We start from the raw sequence: 22763 nt of genomic DNA, 5'->3' as shown, positions 1-22763 counted from the left end.
TAATAATTGGTTTGTGTGATCACGGACATATGTACGCAAATGATCATGTACATATGTGTGCAGGTGATCACGTACATATGTGTGCAGATAATCATTGGGACATGTGATTTTAGTGGGACATATGTGGGGGACATGTTTTTATTATTAGGGACATGTGTTTTTATTATTTGGGGACATGTATGTTTTGGGGACATGTGTGGGGACATTGTGTTTATACTGTGTGATGTGTTTACTGTGTGGTGTGTTTACTGTGTACACTAGACTGGTGATCAGTGAGTAAAAAGCTGTAAAAAGCAGCTCATACTCACTGATCAGCAGCCGGCTGCAGCGATCTGCTCTCCTCTCCACAGCGATGACTTCTGTGTGAGGAGAGGAGGAGCCGATTGCCTAGCAACCGGCTGTTTGTTTACATCACATGACGGCCGTGATTGGACACGGCCGTCATGTGATCAGGAGGGCCAATCACAGAGCCCTCCTGCCGATCTGAGATGCGCCGTGTCCGGGTGACACGGGCGCATCGGGATCGCGCCGCTGCGCGGGCACGCGCGCGCGCGATCCCGCTCCTCCTGATGGACGTTCCTGAACGTCCTATCAGGAGTAGGCGGCTCCCACCCGGCCGTATATGTGCATTGGCCGGGTGGGAAGTGGTTAAGGCATATCATTTAGGTAAATAAAAAAAACATTTATTCAAAATTGGATAAAATCAGACAATATTCAGTCCATACGACAGACTACAATAAAATACAAATGTATAAAACCAGTCGATCGATATTTGTAATAATTGCGTAGTCTTTATAGCTCTGAGCAATTATTGCAAATATTGACCGACTGGTTTATACAATTGTATTTTATTGTAGTCTGTTTTCATATGGGCTAAATATTGCCTAATTTTATCTTTGAATAAATGTTATTTTTTACCTAAATGCTGTGCCTTAAGTCCTATGCCTATACTATCAATATAGTTTTGATACATCAAATTTAGGGATGTGGTACAGAAGTTGAATTATTTGTCTGATATATATATATATATTTAAAAAAATTTTTTATATATATATATATATATATATATATATATATATACACATACATACACACACACACACATTTATTTATTATACAGGATTTATATAGCTCCAGCGGTTTGCGCAGCGCTTTACAACATTAAGGAAGACAGTACAATTACAATACAATACAGGCGGGATCAGAGGGCCCTGCACGTTACAGCTTACAATCTAGAAATAAAAAGTCTTGCTCAAGTATTTGTAATTGCAATTTTGATAATATTTCAGTGTTAAAGTATAACTAAATCCCCAAAAATTTTATAGCTAAGGATTTAGTAGAGGGATTGGAACCCCTGTCAGTTTATTTTTTTATTTTTTCCCAAATACATTTTTATTGAATTTTCCAACAATACAAAAGAAGAATAGAAAGAGCAGTAAGAGATGTGTTCGTAAAACGAAATAGAGGCAAAGTGGTAAATTCATAAAGTGCACCACACAGAGCTACACAATTATAGAAAACAAGTTCTGTTCAGTATTTGCATGATACATATTAACCTCCCTGGCGATATGATTCAGTCTGGAATTAGGTGCAGAAGGCGGTACAATTAATTTGCACGGAAATCTGGCTTTTATTTTGTAGTCCTGTAAATCTTAGGAATAACGCTCTTAAATCTGTTCAAACCAGAGTCTAGCAGACATCCCGGGTATGATAACGTTTATAATATAATAAAGAATAATAAAAATTATTCAATAATGTAATAAAATCCTAAAACACTGAAAAATTGACACTTTTTGGTTGCTATGGGCAATCTCCAAATTCCAGGCAGTAAAAAACAGTATTTATAATATAAAAGTGCATGCAGGGCATTGCACAGACCACTAGGGACAAAGGGGGTGTGTATTTTTTAATACAGCACTGTAATCTGTAAGATTACAGTGCTGTGTGTGTTTAGTGTGTTTTTACTTTTTTGAATTTGCCGCTGTTCTCTGCTCCCGTGCGCCGTAACGACGCAGGGAACGGAGCTCGGCGGCATTCGGCACTGTGAATCGAGCGGAGGACAGCTCGATCACACAGCGCGGCGGACATCGCTGGATCCAGGGGACAAGGTGAGTAACGCTCCCTGTGTCCTCCCCTGCATCGAGCGAAGCCAGCCCGAGTCTGGCTCGGGGTTACCGCTCCTGTCAGTATATTCCTACCCCGAGCCAGACTCGGGATTACCACTAGGGGGGTTAAAGGACGAAAAGAGCAATAATTGCTTAGTGCTTAAAGGGTTACTAAACCCTTTTTTTTTTTTTTTTTTTTTTTTTTTAAATAACATGTCATACTTACCTCCTCTGTGCAGTTGGTTTTGCACAGAGTGGCCCCGATCATCCTCTTCTGGAGTCCCTCATTGGCGTTAGTAGCTCCTCCTCTTCTCGAGTGCGCTGCCGGAGAAGCGCTCTCCTTCGGGACATCCGTGCAGGTGCGCTCCCAAGTCCTGCTACTGCGTCTATTGACACAGAAAGCTGGACTTGGCCTGCATCATTGGATTTGATTGGCAGCAGCAGGAGCCAATGGCTGCGCTGCTATCAATCTATCCAATCAGGACCTGAGACACCAGATAGAGCTGGTGGGCTCGTGCCCAGGGAGAAAAAGAGAGGGTTCAGGTGAGTAAGTAAAACAGGGGCACTGGGGGGCTGCAGCATGAAAGGTTTTTCACATTAATGCATGGAATGCATTAAAGCGGAGTTCCACCCACTTTTGAGAGGTGGTCTCTAACTTTTTATAAAGTACATAGTGTACTTCCAACCCATATGGGCTGCGGCCCAGGACGTCATATCCTTTAGTGCGGTAAGCATCCCCGTTGTCTTCTGGGACCTGTGTGTGTCCCAGAAGACAAGCTGGCCATTCTCAAAGCCCATTGCGACTCACACATGCGCAGTAGGCTGCACTGCCCATTTCCCTTAGTTAGAATGGTGGCGCCAGCACCCGATCCGATGTATGGAACGGCCTCGGGGGACCGACATTGCGGGCTCCCTGGACAGGTAAGTGTCCTTATTAAAAGTCAGCAGCTACAGTGTTTGTAGCTGCTGACTTTAAAAAAAAACGATTTTTGCGACTGGAACTCCACTTTAAAGTGAAAAACCAAAAGGGTTTACAACCCCTTTAACCACTTAAGCCCCGGACCATTTGGCTGGCCAAAGACCAGAGCACTTTTTGCGATTCGGCACTGCGTTGTTTTAACTGACAATTACGCGGTCCTGCAATGTGGCTCCCAAACAAAATTGACATCCTTTTTTCCCCACAAATAGAGCTTTTGATCACCTCTGCGGTTTTCATTGTTTGCGCTATAAACAAAAAAATAGCGTCAATTTTGAAAAAAAAACACATTTTCTTTTACTTTTCGCTATAATAAAAATCCCCCCAAAAATATGTGAAAATTTTTTCCTCGGTTTAGGCCAATACGTATACTTTTACATATTTTTGGTAAAAAAAAAAAAATCACAATGAGCGTTTATTGTTTGGTTTGCGCAAAAGTTATAGCGTTTACAAAATAGGGGATAGTTTTATGACATTTTTATTAATAATTTTTTTTTATTAGTAATGGCAGAGATCAGCTATTTTTATCGTGACTGCGACATTATGGCGTACAGATCGGACACTTTTGGCGTGCTTTTGGGACCATTCATATTTATGGAGCGATTAGTGCAATTAAAAATGCATTGAAAAAAATGCATTGATTACTGTGTAAATGTGACTGGCAGTGAAGGGGTTAACCACTAGGTGGCGCTGTAAGGGTTAAGTGTATCCTAGGGAGTGATTCTAACTGTGGGGGGGGATACGTGTAACACAACACTGATCACCGCTCCCGATTACAGGGAGCTGTGATCAGTGACAGTGTCACTAGGCAGAACGGGGAAATGCTTGTTTACGTTAGCATTTCCCCGTTCTTCCTCTCTGTGAGATGATCGCGGGTATCCCAGCGGACACAGAGTCTGCGGGACCTGCGATCACGCTCATGAAGCTCCCGGTGGGCTCGCGCGCCCGCAAGCCGCCTCTTAAAGGGCAACGTACAGGTACGCTATCCTGCCTGTACGTGCCCTTCTGCCGCAGTATATCTGCGTGAGGTGGTCGAGAAACGGTAAAAGTGTTTATTAACCTTAAAAGAAAAAAAATGGGATCCTGTTCCCCTAAAGCATGTTATACAGCACGGTGCTTGTGATGTGTAATTTGGCCCTCTGTATCACCTGAAATACCTGGCTGAACCTGCCTGGCTATACCTTCCCCTCTGTAAACTGACCAGTGCTTGGCCCCGCCCACTATAGCTGTCAACCGGAAAGAGAGGAGAGAGCCGAGGAGTCACTCTGATATACGGTATAATGGACATTTTCTTTTTATACAGCACAGGCACAGGGGCACAAAGCATTATATAACAGGGGATAGCATGACCCTAGTACAGAGGGTTTACAACCAATTAAACGCATATATCACCAGATAAGCAAGTTTTATACGCCACATGTGTACCAATTAACCCATGTTTTCCATTGTTTATGAAAAGACAAGCAAGAGGCTGTTCTATATGATAGTAGATTTTCTTAGTGGCAGTTGAGGTTTATGTGAGCAATTACCTCAGATGGGCTGGGTAACATGTTGTCAGTTTAGCCTGTGGTGGCCCATCCATGCAGGGTGCGCTGCCCCCCCCCCCCCCCCAAACTACATACAGGGTGCCAAACACATGTATTTCAATGGGGTTTTTTTATCACGATTACAGCCTGAGGCTCTAATTGGCTTCAAAAAAGGGTGGGCTGGGGACGCAGGGCACCAACAGCAATGATGGGGACTATTTATCCCATTTACACCAACGATGGGACACTATTCCTCACACTGACACCAGCGATTGGGCACTACTCCTCACCCTGATACCAATGATGGTGCACTATTTCTTCCACTGACACCCACAATGGGGTACAATTACTGACACTAATGATGGGGCAATATTCCTCTCACTGATACCAACGATGGGTTGGTCTGCTCCTAATAGCAATGATGGGGCATGGTTTACTCCCACTGATGCCAGGAAATTTTCTTTTCATACTGGCCACAGTCCGCCCCCCCTAAGTTGAAGGACAGTAAACTGGCCATTTGTTTATAAAGTCTCTAGATCCCTGGTCTAGCAAGACAAAAACGATCATGTACAGAGGTCGAGTCAGTGATAAACAGCATAGTTAACGTTAGGTATACATGGGTGTGGCCTGGAGTTACATGGCGTAGCACATGCAGATTGAGAGCGCTGCCCGAGAACATATCCTTTTTTGTCTATCCTTCAGGGAAATCGCATGGCACATTAACACATCGTCTTGCTGCTCAAGGTGTCTGCCTGAGCCCCAGCCATCATGTCACTGCTGAAACAGACAGGCCATAACTAAGCTGGCTAAATACCGCCATGAGGGGCAGAGCAATGAGGAGGAAGATGGCCCTGATCCTGTCCAGGCCCCAGAGGAGCCTCCATCTAATGACATTGCCAAAATCCTTGAGGCTGTCTCCCTGTGCCAGACTACCCTCACTTAAAAGATTGAGGAGGTCAAAATCGACATTTCCCTCATCCGGCAGGATATTCAGAAGCTGAGGGACAGAGCCACTGAGAGTGAACCACATGGAGGCAGACATCACCCCCTTGCAGGTGTCTACAGAGCAGCTCCATCAGCTCATCCTAAATAAATAAGACGACATGGAAAATCGGCTCAGAAGATGCCACCTCCGGTTCGTGGGCCTCCCTGAAAGATCTGATCTCCCCACATTCCTGGAAAACCTCCTCATCAAGACCTACGGCAGAGAGGCCTTCTCGACCTCATTCGTGGCCAAACTAGCTCATCAATTGGCCGCTCGCAAAACTTCTTAACCACAGGGATCGGGACACAGTTCTGCGCCTCCCCTGGGAGCGGAGGAACATCCCGGTCGGCAATGTTACTGTCACAGTGTTCCCGGACTTCTCCTCTGAGGTGCAGAAGAAAAGGGCCCAATTCACGGAGGCCAAGTGCCAGCTCTGCATCCACCACCTCCCTTATGCCATGTTTCCGGTGAGACTTTGGATGGTTTGGGGCGGTATTTTTGAAGACAGTTTTTTTAAGACCCCGCCGTCCTGACATGGTTGGAACACCACGAGGCGGCGGGTCCTGCTAACCACTGAACGTCCTCGTCGGCTCTGTCCCACCCCACTGCTGCCCGCGGATCCCTGGATGTTCCTTGGACCTGGACTGCTTATCCTTACCAGAACCGTGAGTTTACAGATGCCCGCTCTCTCCTCCCTTGTTCTCCCTCCTCTCTCCCATGCTCAGTGTCTACCCACGAACAGTCCACCTCCCGGCCTGCGTGACTGTGCAAATGTGCCAGGCATCTGACTTCTTTCTTTGCACTCCCTAGCACATAGTTTCTTCTCCCCCTGTCCATTATTTTTTTCTTACTCTTGGACACCCTATGGACACTCACTCAGACTAATTGCACACTCTCCACCCTAGTCAGTTGTGTGCTCTGCAATTTCCCTGTTGTCGCCCTCACAACCCCACCATGGTCACACCCGGAACTGTGTATCTCCCCAATGTTCCTCTGATCTGGCGTTCATTAACATTTTCTCAAGCTCGTTTCCCTGGCCAGCCACCACCCCCACGGCTGTGGCGGGTGGTCGTTTTGAAAATTATGCCGCGCTGGCCCAGTGTTGGCAAAATTTATAAATTTTACTTGATCTGCTGCTCACATTTGACTTACTGTATGTATTTGCTTTTTAGTACACATTTCATGTTGCACCTTTTTCACAATATCGAGGGTGGCTCTCTGGGCAACCAGTTATATTGACCTCCTGTTGTCAGCCACCTGCTTGCACAGATTCGCTGCACCCTCATGTGTGATGTCTCTTTCTAAATATATGCTGTCTTGCTGTTCACTGTATATTCATTGCGTTCCCACATCGCTGGATGTCTCCCTGTTGGATCCGAGTGCATCCACGCAAATCACTCGAGGCACCACATGACCTCGCTTAACTTAAATGTGCAGGGACTCTGTGCTAAACCGAAGCGAATGGCCATTATTTCTCATCTCAAATATATACATGCTGATGTATCTGTTCTAGTTGAAACCCACATTACAGGCCAAACCCAAATGTCATTTAAAAAACCCTGGGTTGGCTAGCTGTACCAGGCCCTGTACACCTCTAATGCCCGCGGGATAGCTATCCTCGTTACCATAAAAGTGCAATTCCAGCTCCAAAACCTATGGTCGGATCCGCAGGGTCGGTTCCTATTCTTACATGCCACGATAGGTGGCTTAGAGGTGCTCCTAATGGCCTTCTACATCCCGCCACCATTCCAATTTCACGCCTTGCAGGAGGGACTTGTTTTTATGGTTAAACACCCCACGGTGCCTGTAATTTGGTTAGGCGATTTCAACATGACAATAAATCCCAACTCAGATAGACTTGGCACAACTGCTCAGATGCCACCCCCCTCACATACCACTAGGTTTGGTAGGTTTATTTCAGAGTCCGCCATGAAAATTCCTGGAGGCACAAATACACAACCAAGATAGCCTATTTATGTTTCACTCCTTCACAGCCAGCTATGTCCCATATTGATATGATATTGATCTCCCCCCACCCTGCTGCCTGACCTCATAAATGTGGGGTTTGGCACCAGGGTGCTCACAAACCACTCTCCATACTGGATGGCTTTACGCCTCTCCGAGGCTTCCCCTCCCCGTATCTGGCGGTTAAACCCATTTTGGCTCACCATTCTGCCAGACCTGGATGCCACCCAAAGGGAGTGGACACATTTCTTTCACACTAATCTGGGCTCGGCACCCACCGGGCTGGTCTGGGAGACTTTCAAACTACATGCCCAACTGGTCCTATCCACGCGTATAAATAGGCATAAAGCCACGTCCAAGCTCACACTTCAACAATCTGAAGAACAATTGAACTTTCTTGAACAGGTGTTCCTAGCAGACCCCTGTATCTGTGGGTGTGAACCACTCCCTCGGACGGTCCCAATAAACCCCTTGCTTGGGTCCTTTGATATGCTCTAATTTTTGTGACCAGATATGTACACTGCTTATTTATGATTTATGTCAAATGTGATATCCTTTTGTTTAGTGCCTGTTGCACTTGGTACTTAATTGTGTATCCCTTTTCTCAATGCTCAATAAACATTTTCTTGAATAAAAAAAAAAGTTAGGTATACATGGTAATCAGCTTGTAATGACTATATTACATCATGGCGATCAGATAGAGAACATCAGAGCAATGGTAACAGTACAACATGACTACAGTGTATACACGACCATCATTATTAAGCAAAAGGTCATAAATATTTAGCATGACCCCAGGGCCCAACTAAACTGTGTTAAAAGTCACACACACACACACACACACACACACACACACACACACACACACACACACACACACACACACACACACACACACACACACACACACACGTGAGAATGCTGCTACCAATGGTCCCAAATCTTATTATATTGGGAGGAACAACCTCTATATAGATACACTTTTTGTAAGAAAGGGTAGCATTAACTTCTGATAGTCAGGCCTGAAAGGGAGGATGAATTGCTTGCATCCAGCCCTGTGCTATCAGCTTTCTTGTGGTAAATATGTTTTGTGTAAGAAAGTTGTCATAAATTTGTTAGTTTCAGGATCTGGGTGTAACCCTAGTATTCATTGTTTGGGGTGTAACTAACAGGGAACACATTACATCATGGAGGAACCCTACCACTTGTGCAGAGAACTCTTAGATTTTGGGGCAGGCCCCAATATTTACACACAACAATTTAGCAATGCAAAAAGTTCACATATTAAGACCCACCTATTACAATATGCAGAGGTGCCAGAACACAGACATTGTGTGGAGGGAAAACATACAGCAGCTGGTTAGTAAAATATGCAGCCATGAATCTCCCCATAGATTGGATAACAGCCAGCGCTGCTTCTGGGTGAATCTTCTCCAAGAGTTGCTCATCAGATTCCTCACCATCTAAATACAATGAAAACACTGAGAGCTGTCAGCCTTGTGTCCTACAGATACAGTTACTGAAACAGTGCAAATAGTGATCTTACCATGCTCTGTCTCTGCCAGCAGATCAGATCGAATCAGCAGCACCTTCACCAGCTGGTCACACAGGCCTTGTGCATCATTTAAATTGTAGTGATATAAGTGGCAGTAAAGTATTGCCAAGTAATACCGAGTCTGAAGTAACCCAGCTCGACTTCCTCCTACACCACAATATAAACACTTTTTAAAGGTTACCACAACATGGCAAATAACAACATCAACTAATACAAATTGAAAAATGCCAGTCCATACTCTCAATAACAGTTAGGCGGGGATCACATATGTGCATCTGCAGTTTGAAGTCTGGGGTTTGGTGCTTTTTGAAGCTGCACCGTGGCCACACCGTACATGAGTGAACCGGCTCCTTTGAGAGCCGGTCACATTCACATGTCATGTGAATTGGATGCGGTTTATAACGCATCCAATTTGTATATATGTGAACCCAGCCTTAGCCAGCCACAGAGACATGTACAGTACACAGATGGCTGACAAAGAATAGTAAGTAAAAACCACTTCTAGTTTTAGTTTTTGCTGATTGGTTGCTCTGCACTTTTCTTACAGTGTTCTTTAATTGGTTATTGCATACATTTTTTTTATTATCTCTCTCTCCCTATATATATATATATATATATATATATATATATATATACACACACACATATATATATATATATATATATATATATATATATATACACACACACACATTATATATATACATATACACACATACACACACATATATATATACATATACATACACACACACACACACTACAGAGGGTAAAATAAGTATTGAACGCATCACCATTTTTCTAGGTGAATATATTTCTAAAAGGTGCTATTGACATGAAATGTTCACCACATGTCGGTAAGAAACCAAAACAAATAAGTTCAGAAATTAAGTTATGTGTAATAAAATAGAATGGCATAGCGAAAATGTACTGAACAAATGAAGAAAGGGAGGTTCAAAAAGGCATGGAAAGCCAAGACACCAGCTGAAATCTATCAGTGATTACAAAGCAATCCAGCCCCTTGTCAGTGCAAATTAATATCAGCTGGTTCATTATCAAAAACGATAGCTTATAAAAAAGATGTTTCATTGTCAAGGTGTCACACAAGAAACATCTCATTATGGGTAAAAGCAAAGAGCTCTCTCAAGACCTTCACAACCTTATTGTTGGAAAACTTACTGATGGCATTTGTTACAGGATTTCTAAAATTCTGAATGTTCTGGGTCAGAAAGACCTCCTCAAGGGCGATCAGCAAGGGGTTCACGTCCTATTACTCTGAACTTTATTCCACTCTAGTAAACTACTCTATGGAAGACCTCCACATATACCTCTCAGACGACTTTCCTGTCTTGATTGATACATACAGAGCCCAACTTGACTCTCCCATTACACTCAAAGAGGTCCAGCAGGCCATCTCCTCACTCCAGGCAGGGAAAACACCGGGCCCGGGTGGGTTCCCCACTGAATTTTATAAGATGTATGCTGAGGAACTAGCCCCCAAACTTCATTCTATGCTCCCTGCATCGCTGAGGGATGGGACCCTGCCGAATGTCAGAGGCCGCAATAGTGGTTATTCCTAAACTAGGGAAGGACCCTGAACTTTGCAAATCCTACCACCCAATCTCTTTGATTGATGTGGATGCCAAACTACTGGCCAAAATTCTGGCGACTAGATTGAACGGGGTGATCACGGCGTTGGGCCACCCAGATCAGGCAGGATTCATGCCAGGCAGAGGAACAGATATAAATATCCATAGGCGATTTACCCACATTGATCTGGTGGGGGAGAGGGACGCAGGTATAGTTGCCACGCTGGACACCGAGAAGGCATTTGACTCGGTCAAATGGCTCTATCTATGGGAGGTCCTGGAACGTTTTGAATTTGGACCCAGGTTTATTTCCTGGGTCCAACTTCTCTACAAGAATCCTACTGCCCGGGTCAGAGTGAATGGCCTGTTGTCTCCCCCCTTCAGCCTACATAGGGGTACAAGGCAAGGATGACCCTTATCCCCAGGGCTTTTTTCCCTGGCAATTGAACCCTTAGCGATCCTAATACGCCAGGACCAATGGGTTGAGGGAATACGGGTTGGAGTACTACAGGAGAAAATCTCCTTGTACGCTGAGGACACCCTACTGTACCTGGCTGATGCAGACACCTCCCTCAAATCTGCACTTGAAATAATAGACCAATTCGGGAATTATTCTGGGGTTCGTGCCAATTGGGATAAGTCTGTCCTTTTTTCCCTCTGCCATTCTGGTCCCAGGGCGGTCACTAACACGCCACTTCAGTGGGTAGAGGAATTTAAATATTTGGGAGTAATTGTTAAAAACTCCCCTTAGGCGTATATAGGAGATAACCTTTCTCCCCTTTTAGTCCAGCTCAGTAGGAAATTCCAAATGTGGAAAACACTGACACTATCCCTAGTGGGAAGGGTGAACCTGCTAAAGATGATATATCTTCCTAAATTTGTATACTTCTTTAGGAACACTCCGTGCCCGATCCCAAAATCCTTCTTTCAAAAACTGGATTCTATTATCTCCACCTTTGTTTGGGCTGGGAAAACCATAGACTGGCAAAGCGGACGCTTCAGATCCCCCTGTCTCAAGGGGGCCTGGCAATGCCTCACTTCCAGCTCTACTATTGGGCGGCAGTCCTGGTGACGGTCCGGTGGTGGTTTGCCCAGCCCAGACAAAATCCTGCGGCGTCTCTTGAAGAAGCTATCCTGGGATCCTATGCAGCATTAACTAATCTACCCTACATCGGGCCCAAAGCCCACCACCGAACGACGTCGCCAATGCGCACGACTATACAGGTGTGGCTGAGGGCAAGGGCAATCTACAAGTCAGACTCAGTCATTTCACCCCACACCCCTCTATGGAATAATGCCCCATCTGTAGGGGATTCATGATCCCCAACTGTGGGTGGCTAGAGGGATAATCACTGTCAGGCATATACTCGAGGATGGATCCTTCTCCTCCTTCGAGACCCTAAAGGCTAAAAATGACATACCGGCCACTATGAAGTTTAAATACTACCAACTCAGACATGCGACACTAGCCCAATTCCTGAGCCCCCTGACACTACAGACTGACGCGATTGAAAGGCTGCTTATTGATAAACTTATGGACAAACCTCTGTCCTCCCTCTATTCTTATCTCTCCATTGCACATATGACGTCCCTGACGAAATTCTTTAACAAATGGAAGGCTGACATCCCTGACCTGACTGACGAGAGCTGGAAAGATATTGTTTCTGATTACACCACAAACATGATCTCAGCAAAAAAACGTTTCATCAAAATAAAGTTCCTGCATAGGGCCTACTACACCCCTGTAAAACTAGCTAGCATATACCCTGGAGCGAGTGCTCTCTGCTCCTGGTGTGGTTCATCTCCTGGTAAGTTCTTCCATGTGGTATGGTCGTGCCCTGTGCTGCGTCCGTACTGGGAGAGCATTCTAGAAGTCCTGGGCACCTTTGGTGATTGGTCCCGTAGTGTGGACCCGCCTTGGCACTGCTTGGGAATATGGAGAACATTGAAGCCTCAAGGCATGAAAAACTATTTCTGTTCTTCGCTCTGTATTATGCTAGAAGAGAGATTCTCCTCAAATGGAAGTAGTCCACCCCCCCCCCCCCACCCACACACACACACAGTATATGTGGAGAGCCACAATAAATTCTGTCTTACCTCTGTACAGGCTCACATACGAGAGTAGAAATTGCCCTAAAAAAATTGATAAGGTCTGGTCCCAATGGGTTGATGCACATGGATAGAGCCTTAGAGCTCACAGAGAACATTGAGCAAATTTGTTGTTCCTTAGCCCTTGTACACACGGTCGGAGAATCCGTCGGAATGTGTCCTATCAGACCGTGTTGTCGGATAATCCGACTGTGTGTGGTATGCATTGGACTGATTCCGCCGGAATATCCGTCGGACCCAATTTTCCAACTTGTTGGAAATATTTTCCGACCAACTGGTTCGATCGGACATACTCCGATCATGTGTAGAGAATTTTGATCGGACCAAGTGCAACGCCTGCTCAGATCAAATTCCTACATCAAAGCTATTGGCTACTAGCCTGAACGTAGTCCCATCTTAACGAAATTACGTCATCACGTTCTGAATGATCGTATTTTTCGACAACTTAGTCCGACTGTGTGTATGCAACAGTTTCGGACAAGATCCGACGGGCAAAATCCGACGGATTTGGTTGTCGAAATCTCCGACCGTGTGTACAGGGGCTTAGAGTGATCTCCTGGTTATAGATAAGAATACTACTCTATTGTGTGCCTTGGTGGATCCCCCCCCCTTTCCCCCCCATCCCTATTTCCCCCCCATTCTCTTTGATCTTGATCCAAAATATCATTAGGAATAACACTGCTGTTATATTTCAATGCCAAAGATTGTTGGGGTTGTTGGGGCCATAATCTGGAAGTGGAAAGAACATCATTTCACCATAAAGCGTCCACGACCAGGTGTTCCTCGCAATATTTCTGACAGAGGAGTGAAAATAATTATCAGAAGAGTTGTCCAAGAGCCAAGGACCACTTGTGGAGAGCTTTATAAAGACCTGGAATTAGCAGGTACAATTGTTTCAACGAAAACAATAAGTAATGCACTCAACCGCCATTGACCTGTATGCACACTCACCACACAAGACTTCATTGCTGAAGAAAAAGCATGTTGAAGCGATGAGATCAAATGGCACTGCACAACTAATGAGTACATTTCCAAAAAGCTGCTGTTCCACTACTGCATGTAGGTCAGTGAACTACACCATGAGCTGCGTGTGCTGCTGATTTCTACACATCTGAGATGGTCCCAGAGATACAGCCAGGATAAGGTAAAGACCGACAGACAGGATCTATGTGAGTCAATGTAAAGGATGATAGGAAACTCTCTCCTATTGCATGTGGTCCTGCCAGTGCTGTCACTGGGTCCTAACTGACTGGGTACTCACGTTGTAAAGCCGATGTGATCAGTGTGCAGGCGGTCATATACTCGCTATCCTGTCATTGCCATCTAGGGATTCCTCTATGTGCACTGTACAGACATGTCCTGCTGAAATTTCAGATGTACAATCAGAGGGGTAGCCGTGAATCACACAGCACACTGGTGTGAACAGGTGTCCCAAATCCGTGTCAGCCTGCAATGGTTGAGAGCACGTTGTAATCCCATTAACAGTGTCAATAAGATCAGCTCAACAATGTCCTGAACACCAGCCGGTCCCCCAGTGGGGAAATTAAAGCAAAGTGCAGATAAAACAGCATATGGTGCATAGGGGGGTGAGGGGGTCTGTCCCTTGTTTACATGCTTCGTTCCTCCCTGGAACTTCTTCAGAGCATATGGCTCTCTTCCTGTCTCTGAGTTATAGTAAGTCAAGGCAACACCCAATGATTGATTTATTAAAGTGACAGTCCATACAAGAGCCCTCTCCAAGATGCATTAGTCTGGGTATTCCATGATATCATTAGTGCACTATATACATTAAAATTATTATCTACAAAAATGTGCATACCAGGAATATTATACAGTCAAAAAAATCATCATCCATAAAATATATGAGAACATATATACAGTATCTTACAAAAGTTAGTACACCCCTCACATTTTTGTAAATATTTTATTATATCTTTTAATGAGACAACACTGAAGATATTACGCTTTGTTACAATGTAAAGTAGTGAGTGTACAGCTTGTATAACAGTGTCAATTTGCTGTCCCCTCAAAATAACTCAACATTTAATTTCTAAACAGCTGGCAACAACAGTGAGTGCATCCCTAAGTGAAAATGTCCAAATTGGATCCAATTAGCCATTTTCCCTTCCCGGTGTCATGTGACTCATTAGTGTTGCAAGGTCTCGGGTGTGAATGGGGAGCAGGTGTGTTAAATTGGGTGTTGTTATCACTCTCACTTTCTCATACTGGTCACTGGAAGTTCAACACGACACCTCGTAGCAAATAGCTCTCTGAGGATCTGAACAAAAATAATTGTTGCTCTACATAAAGCTGGCCTAGGCTATAAGAAGATTGCTAAGACCCTGAAACTGAGCTGCAGCACGGTGGCCAAGACCATACAGCGGTTTAACAGGACAGGTTCCAGTCAGAACAGGCCTCGCCATGGTCGACCAAAGAAGTTGAGTGCATGTGCTCAGCGTCATAGCCAGGGGTTGTCTTTGGGAAATAGACATATGAGTGCTGCTAGCATTGCTACAGAGGTTGAAGGGATGGGGGTTAAGCCTGTAGGTGTTCAGACTATACTCCGCACACCGCATCAAAATTGGTCTGCATGGCTGTCGTCCCAGAAGTAAGCCTCTTCTAAAGATGATGCACAAGAAAGCCCACAAACAGTTTGCTGAAGACAAGCAGACTAAGGACATGGATTACTGGAACCATGTCTTGTGGTCAGATGAGACCAAGATAAACTTAATTGGTTCAGATGGTGCCAAGCATGTGTTGTAACAACCAGGTGATGAGTACAAAGACAAGTGTATCTTGCCTACAGTCAAGCATGGTGGTGGGAGTGTCATTGTCTGGGGCTGCATGAGTGCTGCTGGCACTGGGGAGCTACAGTTCATTGAGGGAAACATGAACTCTGACATACTGAAGCAGAGCATGATCCCCTCCCTTCGGAGACTGGGCCGCAGGGCAGTATTCCAACATGATAACAAACCAAAACACACCTCCAAGACGACCACTGCCTTGCTAAAGAAGCTGAGGTCAAAGGTGATGGACTGGCCAAGCATGTCTCCAGACCAAAACCCTATTGAGCATCTGCAGGGCATCCTCAAATGCAAGGAGGAGGAGCGCAAGGTCTCTAACATCCACCAGCTCCGTGATGTCGTCAGAGAGGAGTAAAAGAGGACTCCAGTGGCAACCTGTAAAGCTCTGGGGAACACACAGGAGTGTACTCACACTTGTTGCCAGCAGTTTAGACATTAATGTCTGTGTGTTGAGTTATTTTGAGGGGACAGCAAATGTACACTATTATACAAGCTGTACACTCACTACTTTACATTGTAGCAAAGTGTAATTTCTTCAGTGCTGTCACATGAAAAGATATAAATATAATATTTACACAAATGTGAGGGGTGTACTCACTTTTGTGAGATTCTGTGTGTGTGTATATTCAAAGAAAGAAAATAAAGCTGCTAGAATGTTGCAGCCAATCACCTGACTTGAATCCAATCGAAAATCTATGGAAAGAATTAAAGATCAGAGTTCATATTAGAGGCCCACGGAACCTTCAAGATTTGAAGAATGAGCCAAAGTCACACCTAAGCAATGTATGTGACTAGTTTCTCCATACAGGAGGCATCTTGAAGCTGACATTACCAACAAAGGATTTTGAGTAAAGTCTTAAATATAATTTCAGTTAGCGTGTTCAATACTTTTTCCCAGGGTCATTCCATTTTATTACACACAACTTAATTTCTGTACTTATTTGTTTTGGTTTCTTTCTATGTATAGATTGCATGGGTTGTTACCGACATGTGGTGAAAATTTCATGTCAATAGAACCTTTAGAAATATATATACATCTAGAAAGATGGTGACACATGTTCAATACGTATTGTACCCACTGTGTATGTATATTTGACGCACTCGTGGAACGCAGCATGGAAGAGATGACATTGATGGAGTTGCAGAGGACGGTCTTTGTAAATAGCTTTACCCCAGATGCCTGCATACCTAGATGTGTCCTAGATGTAATCATCAACCATGTAAGATGATAAATGTTATATCTTCATTAAATGTAATAACCATATTGCTACATTTAGAGGCACCTCTTATATACTCTGTAGCTCCTGCTAGATTCTGCTTTATGCATTCCCCCTCAACATTTTTCATTTATTTATTTTTTTATCTGAGTTCCATTAGAAAGCGTCACATCTAGGAAAATGGTACAATTTCATGCACGGTGCCATTACAAATTTACCCTGAAGACTAGCTTCCAATAATTCTCTCTTCCAGAACTCTACTGATTCCTTATATGACCCAAACAAGAACTGTTCTTCACCTAAAAATAAAAAATAATATTACATTTTAGATGGATATAAAATAAAATAAAATTTAAATCAAAGTAAATCAAATACATATAAATATACATAGCTTTTTAGCAGATTAAGATACCAAAAAGAGGCTTAGGCTTTGCTTATACTTGCTTTGCTAGCATTTGACAGGGGGTGAGACGTTCAACTAATCATGTAACGTACTGGCATTACAACCCAATTGCAGGTATAGGATGGGCTAGAGCAGGGCTCAAAATTTCAAGTACTGAGCTACTAGCCAGGCCTCAAGGGTTACTCAACCAGTTGCCCCACCCAACCCCTACCCTGCCCCGCCCCTAATTCTGCCCTCATAAATTATCTCATGAAATTACCCTTAAATGTTTTATGCAGAATCAAGCAAGTTTATCCATGTTCATCAATGTAGCCTCGCCCGTGTCCACCAATGCAGCCTCGCACGTGTCCACCAATGCAACCTTCTCCCGTGTCCACCAATGCAGCCTGCCCGTGTTCATCGTGCTGCCTAAATGTTTACATAATGCAGGGGAGCAGAGGAGAAGAAGAGCATTGCTGGCTGGATAATAAGAGCACCGAGGGACATTACTGGAACAGCTTTGATTTCAATTGCTGTGTGTTCCCACTACTCGGGTCCCGTACAGCCCTGCCCCCTGGCCGGGGAACTTTGATACACAAGACTTGTCCCGGGTTGGACAGGTGATCTGTCTATCAAATTCCCCAGGACCAGGGGACGGGGCTTTGTGTGACAGCGAATGCGGGGAACACTCAGCTATTGAAATGAAAGCCGCTAGTGATGTCCCTCGCGCTCTGATCATCCAGCCGGCTGTCTCCTCTCTCTTCCCCTCCGCGAGCGAAGGGAAAAGGACTCCAATACAACCCGCCCCCCCCCCCTGCTCCCAGGCAGCCCTTCCTCGCCAGCCCTCAAAATTCACTCGCAAAATGCGAGTGTAATTTTTGAGGGCTGGGCTAGAGCTCTCTTCACTCACCATGCCTGATAAATAGCCTCCAATGCAAGGTGAAATCGGCAACCAGGTGAATATTCATCAATTGATCAACTATGCTTAGGCCCTTGTGAGCTGTTTGATTTTATCAATACTCACCTGGTTGCCAACTTTATCTTACGTTTGGTGAGGAGAATTTGTATGTCCTCCTCACTGCCTGGTTTTAAACCCCTAAATGTCGGACTAATGCACCAAACAGGGAATATAATTCCTGCTTTGCAGCTACAGCATGCATACACCCCTGGCCGCTGCCTTTCTTGATAAAGGGGAGCAGTAAAAACACACCCCCCCCCCACCAGAAGTGTAGACGAGGCTTTAGAATTCAAAAATTTGGTGTGATCTAATCAGATTTGGACAAAAAAGGAAACTCTTAAATTCTTTTTTTTTACTCTAATGAATTCAAGATTTTGGTGTGATCCATATCACCAACTTATGCGGCGTACACATGACCGGACTTTCAGGCAGACTAGGTCCGACGGAATCAGTCCGTCTGAAAATCCAATTGTGTGTGGGCTAATCCGATAGATTTTAATAAAAAAAAAATTCAAATCTGTCTGACGGACTCAATTCCTATCGGGAAAACCGCTCGTCTGTATGCTGGTCCGACGGACCAAATACGACGCAAAGGAAGCTATTGGCTACTGGCTATTGAACTTCCTTTTTTCGTCCTGTCTTACGTCATCACATTCAAAACTAACAGACTTTCAAACAGATCAGTCCATTCGTGTGTGGCCAAGTCCCTTCATTTGAAAAGTCCATCGGACCTAGTCTGCCGGAAAGTCCGGTCGTGTGTATGCGGCATTACTTTTCTCTAACAAGCTAATCGATCAGTGGATTTGAACACAATGCAAAGGTGAGCACCGTGTCATTGGTTCCATTACTTTTATGTTCCCTGTTTTCTTACCTTTCTTTATTCCTACATATTACAACAATTTTGTCTTGCATGGAATCATGTATTAATGTATCCAAGCTTCAAGAGTTCCAACATTTTATTGTAGTTGGATGACCATTCAGTAAGACATAATGATCATGTCCTAAAAATAGGTCTTCATGAAAAGTGTAAAACGCACCCGGTGTACAGTAGATGTGAATATAAAAACGTTTTGAGAGTACAGATAATGTTATTAACAAAGTATCCCAATGCCAGCTAGAGCTTGAGAGGCAGCATTGAGCCGGCATTTGGACAATCATCCATCTGATTTTTATTTCTCAGGCAGACTGCATCAGGATCCCTTCTCAATAACCTTCATCAACAGCCCTGAGGAAGGGGGAGTCCTTTGTCCCCCGAAACGTGTTGGCTATATTCTATCATCTGTACTCTCAATAAAGCATTTTTTTATATTCACATCTACTGTGCACCGGGCGCTCCTTTACACTGACTTTTCTTGATCACATAAGCAAGATACCATCAGGCCTGCACCCCAAGGTAGCAGCCCAGGCCCCCATCCTCCAAAAAAAAACCTGGGCACTAATCTCTGGAAGGAAATCCTTCCCATCTGCCCCTTATACCTCCCATCTACAAACAGTGACCGATCAAGTCAGTTCAGCGCGATCTCTACCCTCTAAAAATATGTCTCGTCTGTCCTACTAGTCATTAGAGATGGGCCGCAAACCCGAACAGGGGAAAAATTCTGACCCAAACGGCAAACCCCATTGAAGTCTATGGGAGCCGAACAGGGAAAATATATATAAAGTGCCCATTTTGAATGCTTATATGCAAGTAATTGGCCATAAAAGGGGTAAGCTGACTCACAATTGCGATTGCCCCCACCCATCTATTTAAAAGAAAAAAAAGAAAGAAAAAAATAAACAGTGAGGGGTCCCCCTCCCAGGCCATACCAGATCCTTAGGGTCTGGTATTGCTCCTAAGGGAAACCCCACGCCAAAATGAAAAAAAAAAATCCATACGCTCCCCCCCCCCCCCCCCCAACCTTGAGAAGAAGAGAAGAAACAGTTTTGGACTTGAGGACATTAGAATGTACCTTTATCCCCGACATTAGGCTTCATGCTTCACCTAAATTCCCAAACCTTTTTTCTCATATATCCCAATGTCGGGGATGGATGGAGGTACATTCTAATGTCCTCATATAAAGTCACAAACTGTTTCTTCTCTTCTTCTCCTTGTCATATCGGGGAGGATGGAAGCATGCACCTTATATAGCTTATAGTACATCTATCGGCAGTATACATTGCAACTTTGCAACTTAGGTGCGTTTATCTTTTTACTATGGTTGACTATTTTGCCATGATCAGGTTAGAGTATGGATGGGTGGTTGTTGGTTGGGGGCCACCTCTTTGTAATTAGGATCCCCACTAATATCCCCCCGCTCTGCAACATGCCCTATGCTCTGGTCATGCTGGGTTCTTCTGGCCCCGGGAGCTGCGATGAGCTCCGTGTGTGCTCCCCTTTTCCTCCTCTTGTTGCGACATGAGGATGGGGGAGGGCTTCCTGTTGCTCATCGACATCACTCCTTCCAGCGCCGTGGGTGCTACATCATCACCAGTGGCGTTGGTGGTCTCCATGAGGCAATGCGCTGCAGGCTGATGAGCGTTTCCACTGCTCAACTGTTGCAGCCGTCCTCTAACTGACCACTGCATGATGTTCGTGGTCATCCCCAGTCACACAGGAGTATTCAGCAAGACACTCCCTGTGTTTACGTCCCCATGGACACTGTGCACCATTGGATTGAGACATCTACCCAGACGTCTTTAGGTATTTTTGCAATTTCTTTTCATATATAGTTTTCTTATTTCTGCCTTGGTAATTGTATTTTCTATTCACATACTATTAATCTCCCCTGGTTGGGATATACTACTTTTTTCACCATTTAACTTGTTTTTTATCCAAGCCCTGTCACTGTACTTACCCATCACTACTTGGTCACATATTAGTATACCCTCTATCAAAGTATTAGCCACCATGTTATATACACTATATCTTCTATTACATTATATACACAATTATATTTTTTATAGATGGGCTTTCTATATGTGGCTCATACTACTCTCCACTATCCATGGGTTATTCGCTCCCAGGGACTATCTTTTCTGCTGATTGTTCCATCTGTGTCATGGGGTTCACCGCCTCAGCTCCCAGGCTGATGATCTGCCCGGCCGGCCATTGCCCCCCGTTTGCCTGTGCCCAGACTCATGTTTGGTCTGTAGGTATGAGAGGGGAATTTGTTCCTGTACTAGTCTCTCTATATAATAACCAATCTAATATCTACCTTAACCACTTTCAGACCGGACCATTTTGCTGGTCAATGACCAGAGGTCTTTTTACAATTTGGCACTGCGCTGCTTTAACTGGTAATTGCGCGGTCATGCAATGTTGTACCCAAACAAAATTTGCGTCCTTTTCTTCCCACAAATAGAGCTTTCTTTTGATGGTATTTGATTGCCTCTGCGATTTTTATTTTTTGCGATATAAATGTAAAAAGACCGCAAATTTTGAAAAAAAATGATATTTTCTTCTTTTTGTTATTAGAAAAATCCAATAAACTAAAATTTTAGTCATACATTTAGGCCAAAATGTATTCAGCCACATGTCTTTGGTAAAAAAAAGTCAATAACTGTATATTTATTGGTTTGCGCAAAAGTTGTCACATCTACAAACTAAGGTACGTTTTCTGGAATTTACGCAGCTTTTAGTTTACGACTGCCTATCTCATTTCTTGAGGTGCTAAAATGGCAGGGCAGTACAAAACCCCCCCCAAATGACCCCATTTTGGAAAGTAGACCCCCTAAGGAAATTGATAAGTGGCATGTTGAGCCCATTGAATATTTTATTTTTTTGCCTCAAGCGATTGAATAATGACAAAAAAAATTTTTTGGATTTTTTTTTACACAAAGTTGTCACTAAATGATATATTGCTCACACATGCTATGGGCATATGTGAAATGACACCCCAAAATAAATTCTGCTGCTTCTCCTGAGTACGGGGATACCACATATGTGGGACTTTTTGGGAGCCTAGCCGCGTACGGGGCCCCGAAAACCAAGCACCGCCTTCAGGCTTTCTAAGGGCGTAAATTTTTGATTTCACTTCTCACTACCTATTACAGTTTTGAAGGCCATAAAATGCCAAGATGGCACAAAATCCCCACAAATGACCCCATTTTAGAAAGTAGACACCCCAAGCTATTTGCTGAGAGGCATGTTGAGTCCATGGAATATTTTATATTTTGCCACAAGTTGCGGGAAAATTACAAACTTTTTTTTTTTTTTCACAAAGTTGTCACTAAATGATATATTGCTCACGCATGCCATGGGCATATGTGAAATGACACCCCAAAATAAATTCTGCTGCTTCTCCTGAGTACGGGGATACCACATATGTGGGACTTTTTGGGAGCCTAGCCGCGTACGAGGCCCCGAAAACCAAGCACTGCCTTCAGGCTTTCTAAGGGCGTTACAGTTTTGAAGGCCATAAAATGCCAAGATGGCACAAACCCCCCCCCCCCAAATGACCCCATTTTGGAAAGTAGACACCCCTAAATTTAGGGGTACACTAGTGAGACTAGGTAATAAATGGCGGGTGCCCTGAAACTATAAAAAAATAACTAACCAACCAGCGTCACCTGTAACAGTTATATGGTGATCACTGGTGAAAGGGTTAACTAGG

At 44.1% G+C, this 22763-nt stretch overlaps 1 protein-coding gene across 9 annotated transcripts in view; it reads right to left on the bottom strand.

Annotated features, from left to right (window-relative positions):
• The window catches only part of CPLANE1 (ciliogenesis and planar polarity effector complex subunit 1), a 221997-nt gene that overhangs the window by 154956 nt on the left and 44278 nt on the right, over window positions 1–22763 (bottom strand). For all 9 annotated transcript variants that reach the window (XM_077462837.1, XM_077462838.1, XM_077462841.1 and 6 more), the window contains exons 14-16: window positions 17050–17130; window positions 9104–9259; window positions 8853–9020 (exon numbers count right to left, since the gene is read on the bottom strand). In XM_077462837.1, the coding sequence (XP_077318963.1) occupies window positions 8853–9020; window positions 9104–9259; window positions 17050–17130 (405 nt within the window). The remainder of the gene's footprint in view (window positions 1–8852; window positions 9021–9103; window positions 9260–17049; window positions 17131–22763) is intronic.

The sequence above is a fragment of the Lithobates pipiens genome, unplaced genomic scaffold, assembly GCF_037356315.1.
Source record: "Lithobates pipiens isolate NorthernLeopardFrog02 unplaced genomic scaffold, aLitPip1_a1.2 Scaffold_3, whole genome shotgun sequence".
NCBI lineage: Eukaryota > Metazoa > Chordata > Amphibia > Anura > Ranidae > Lithobates > Lithobates pipiens.
This window is presented reverse-complemented; position numbering and strand designations above follow the sequence as displayed.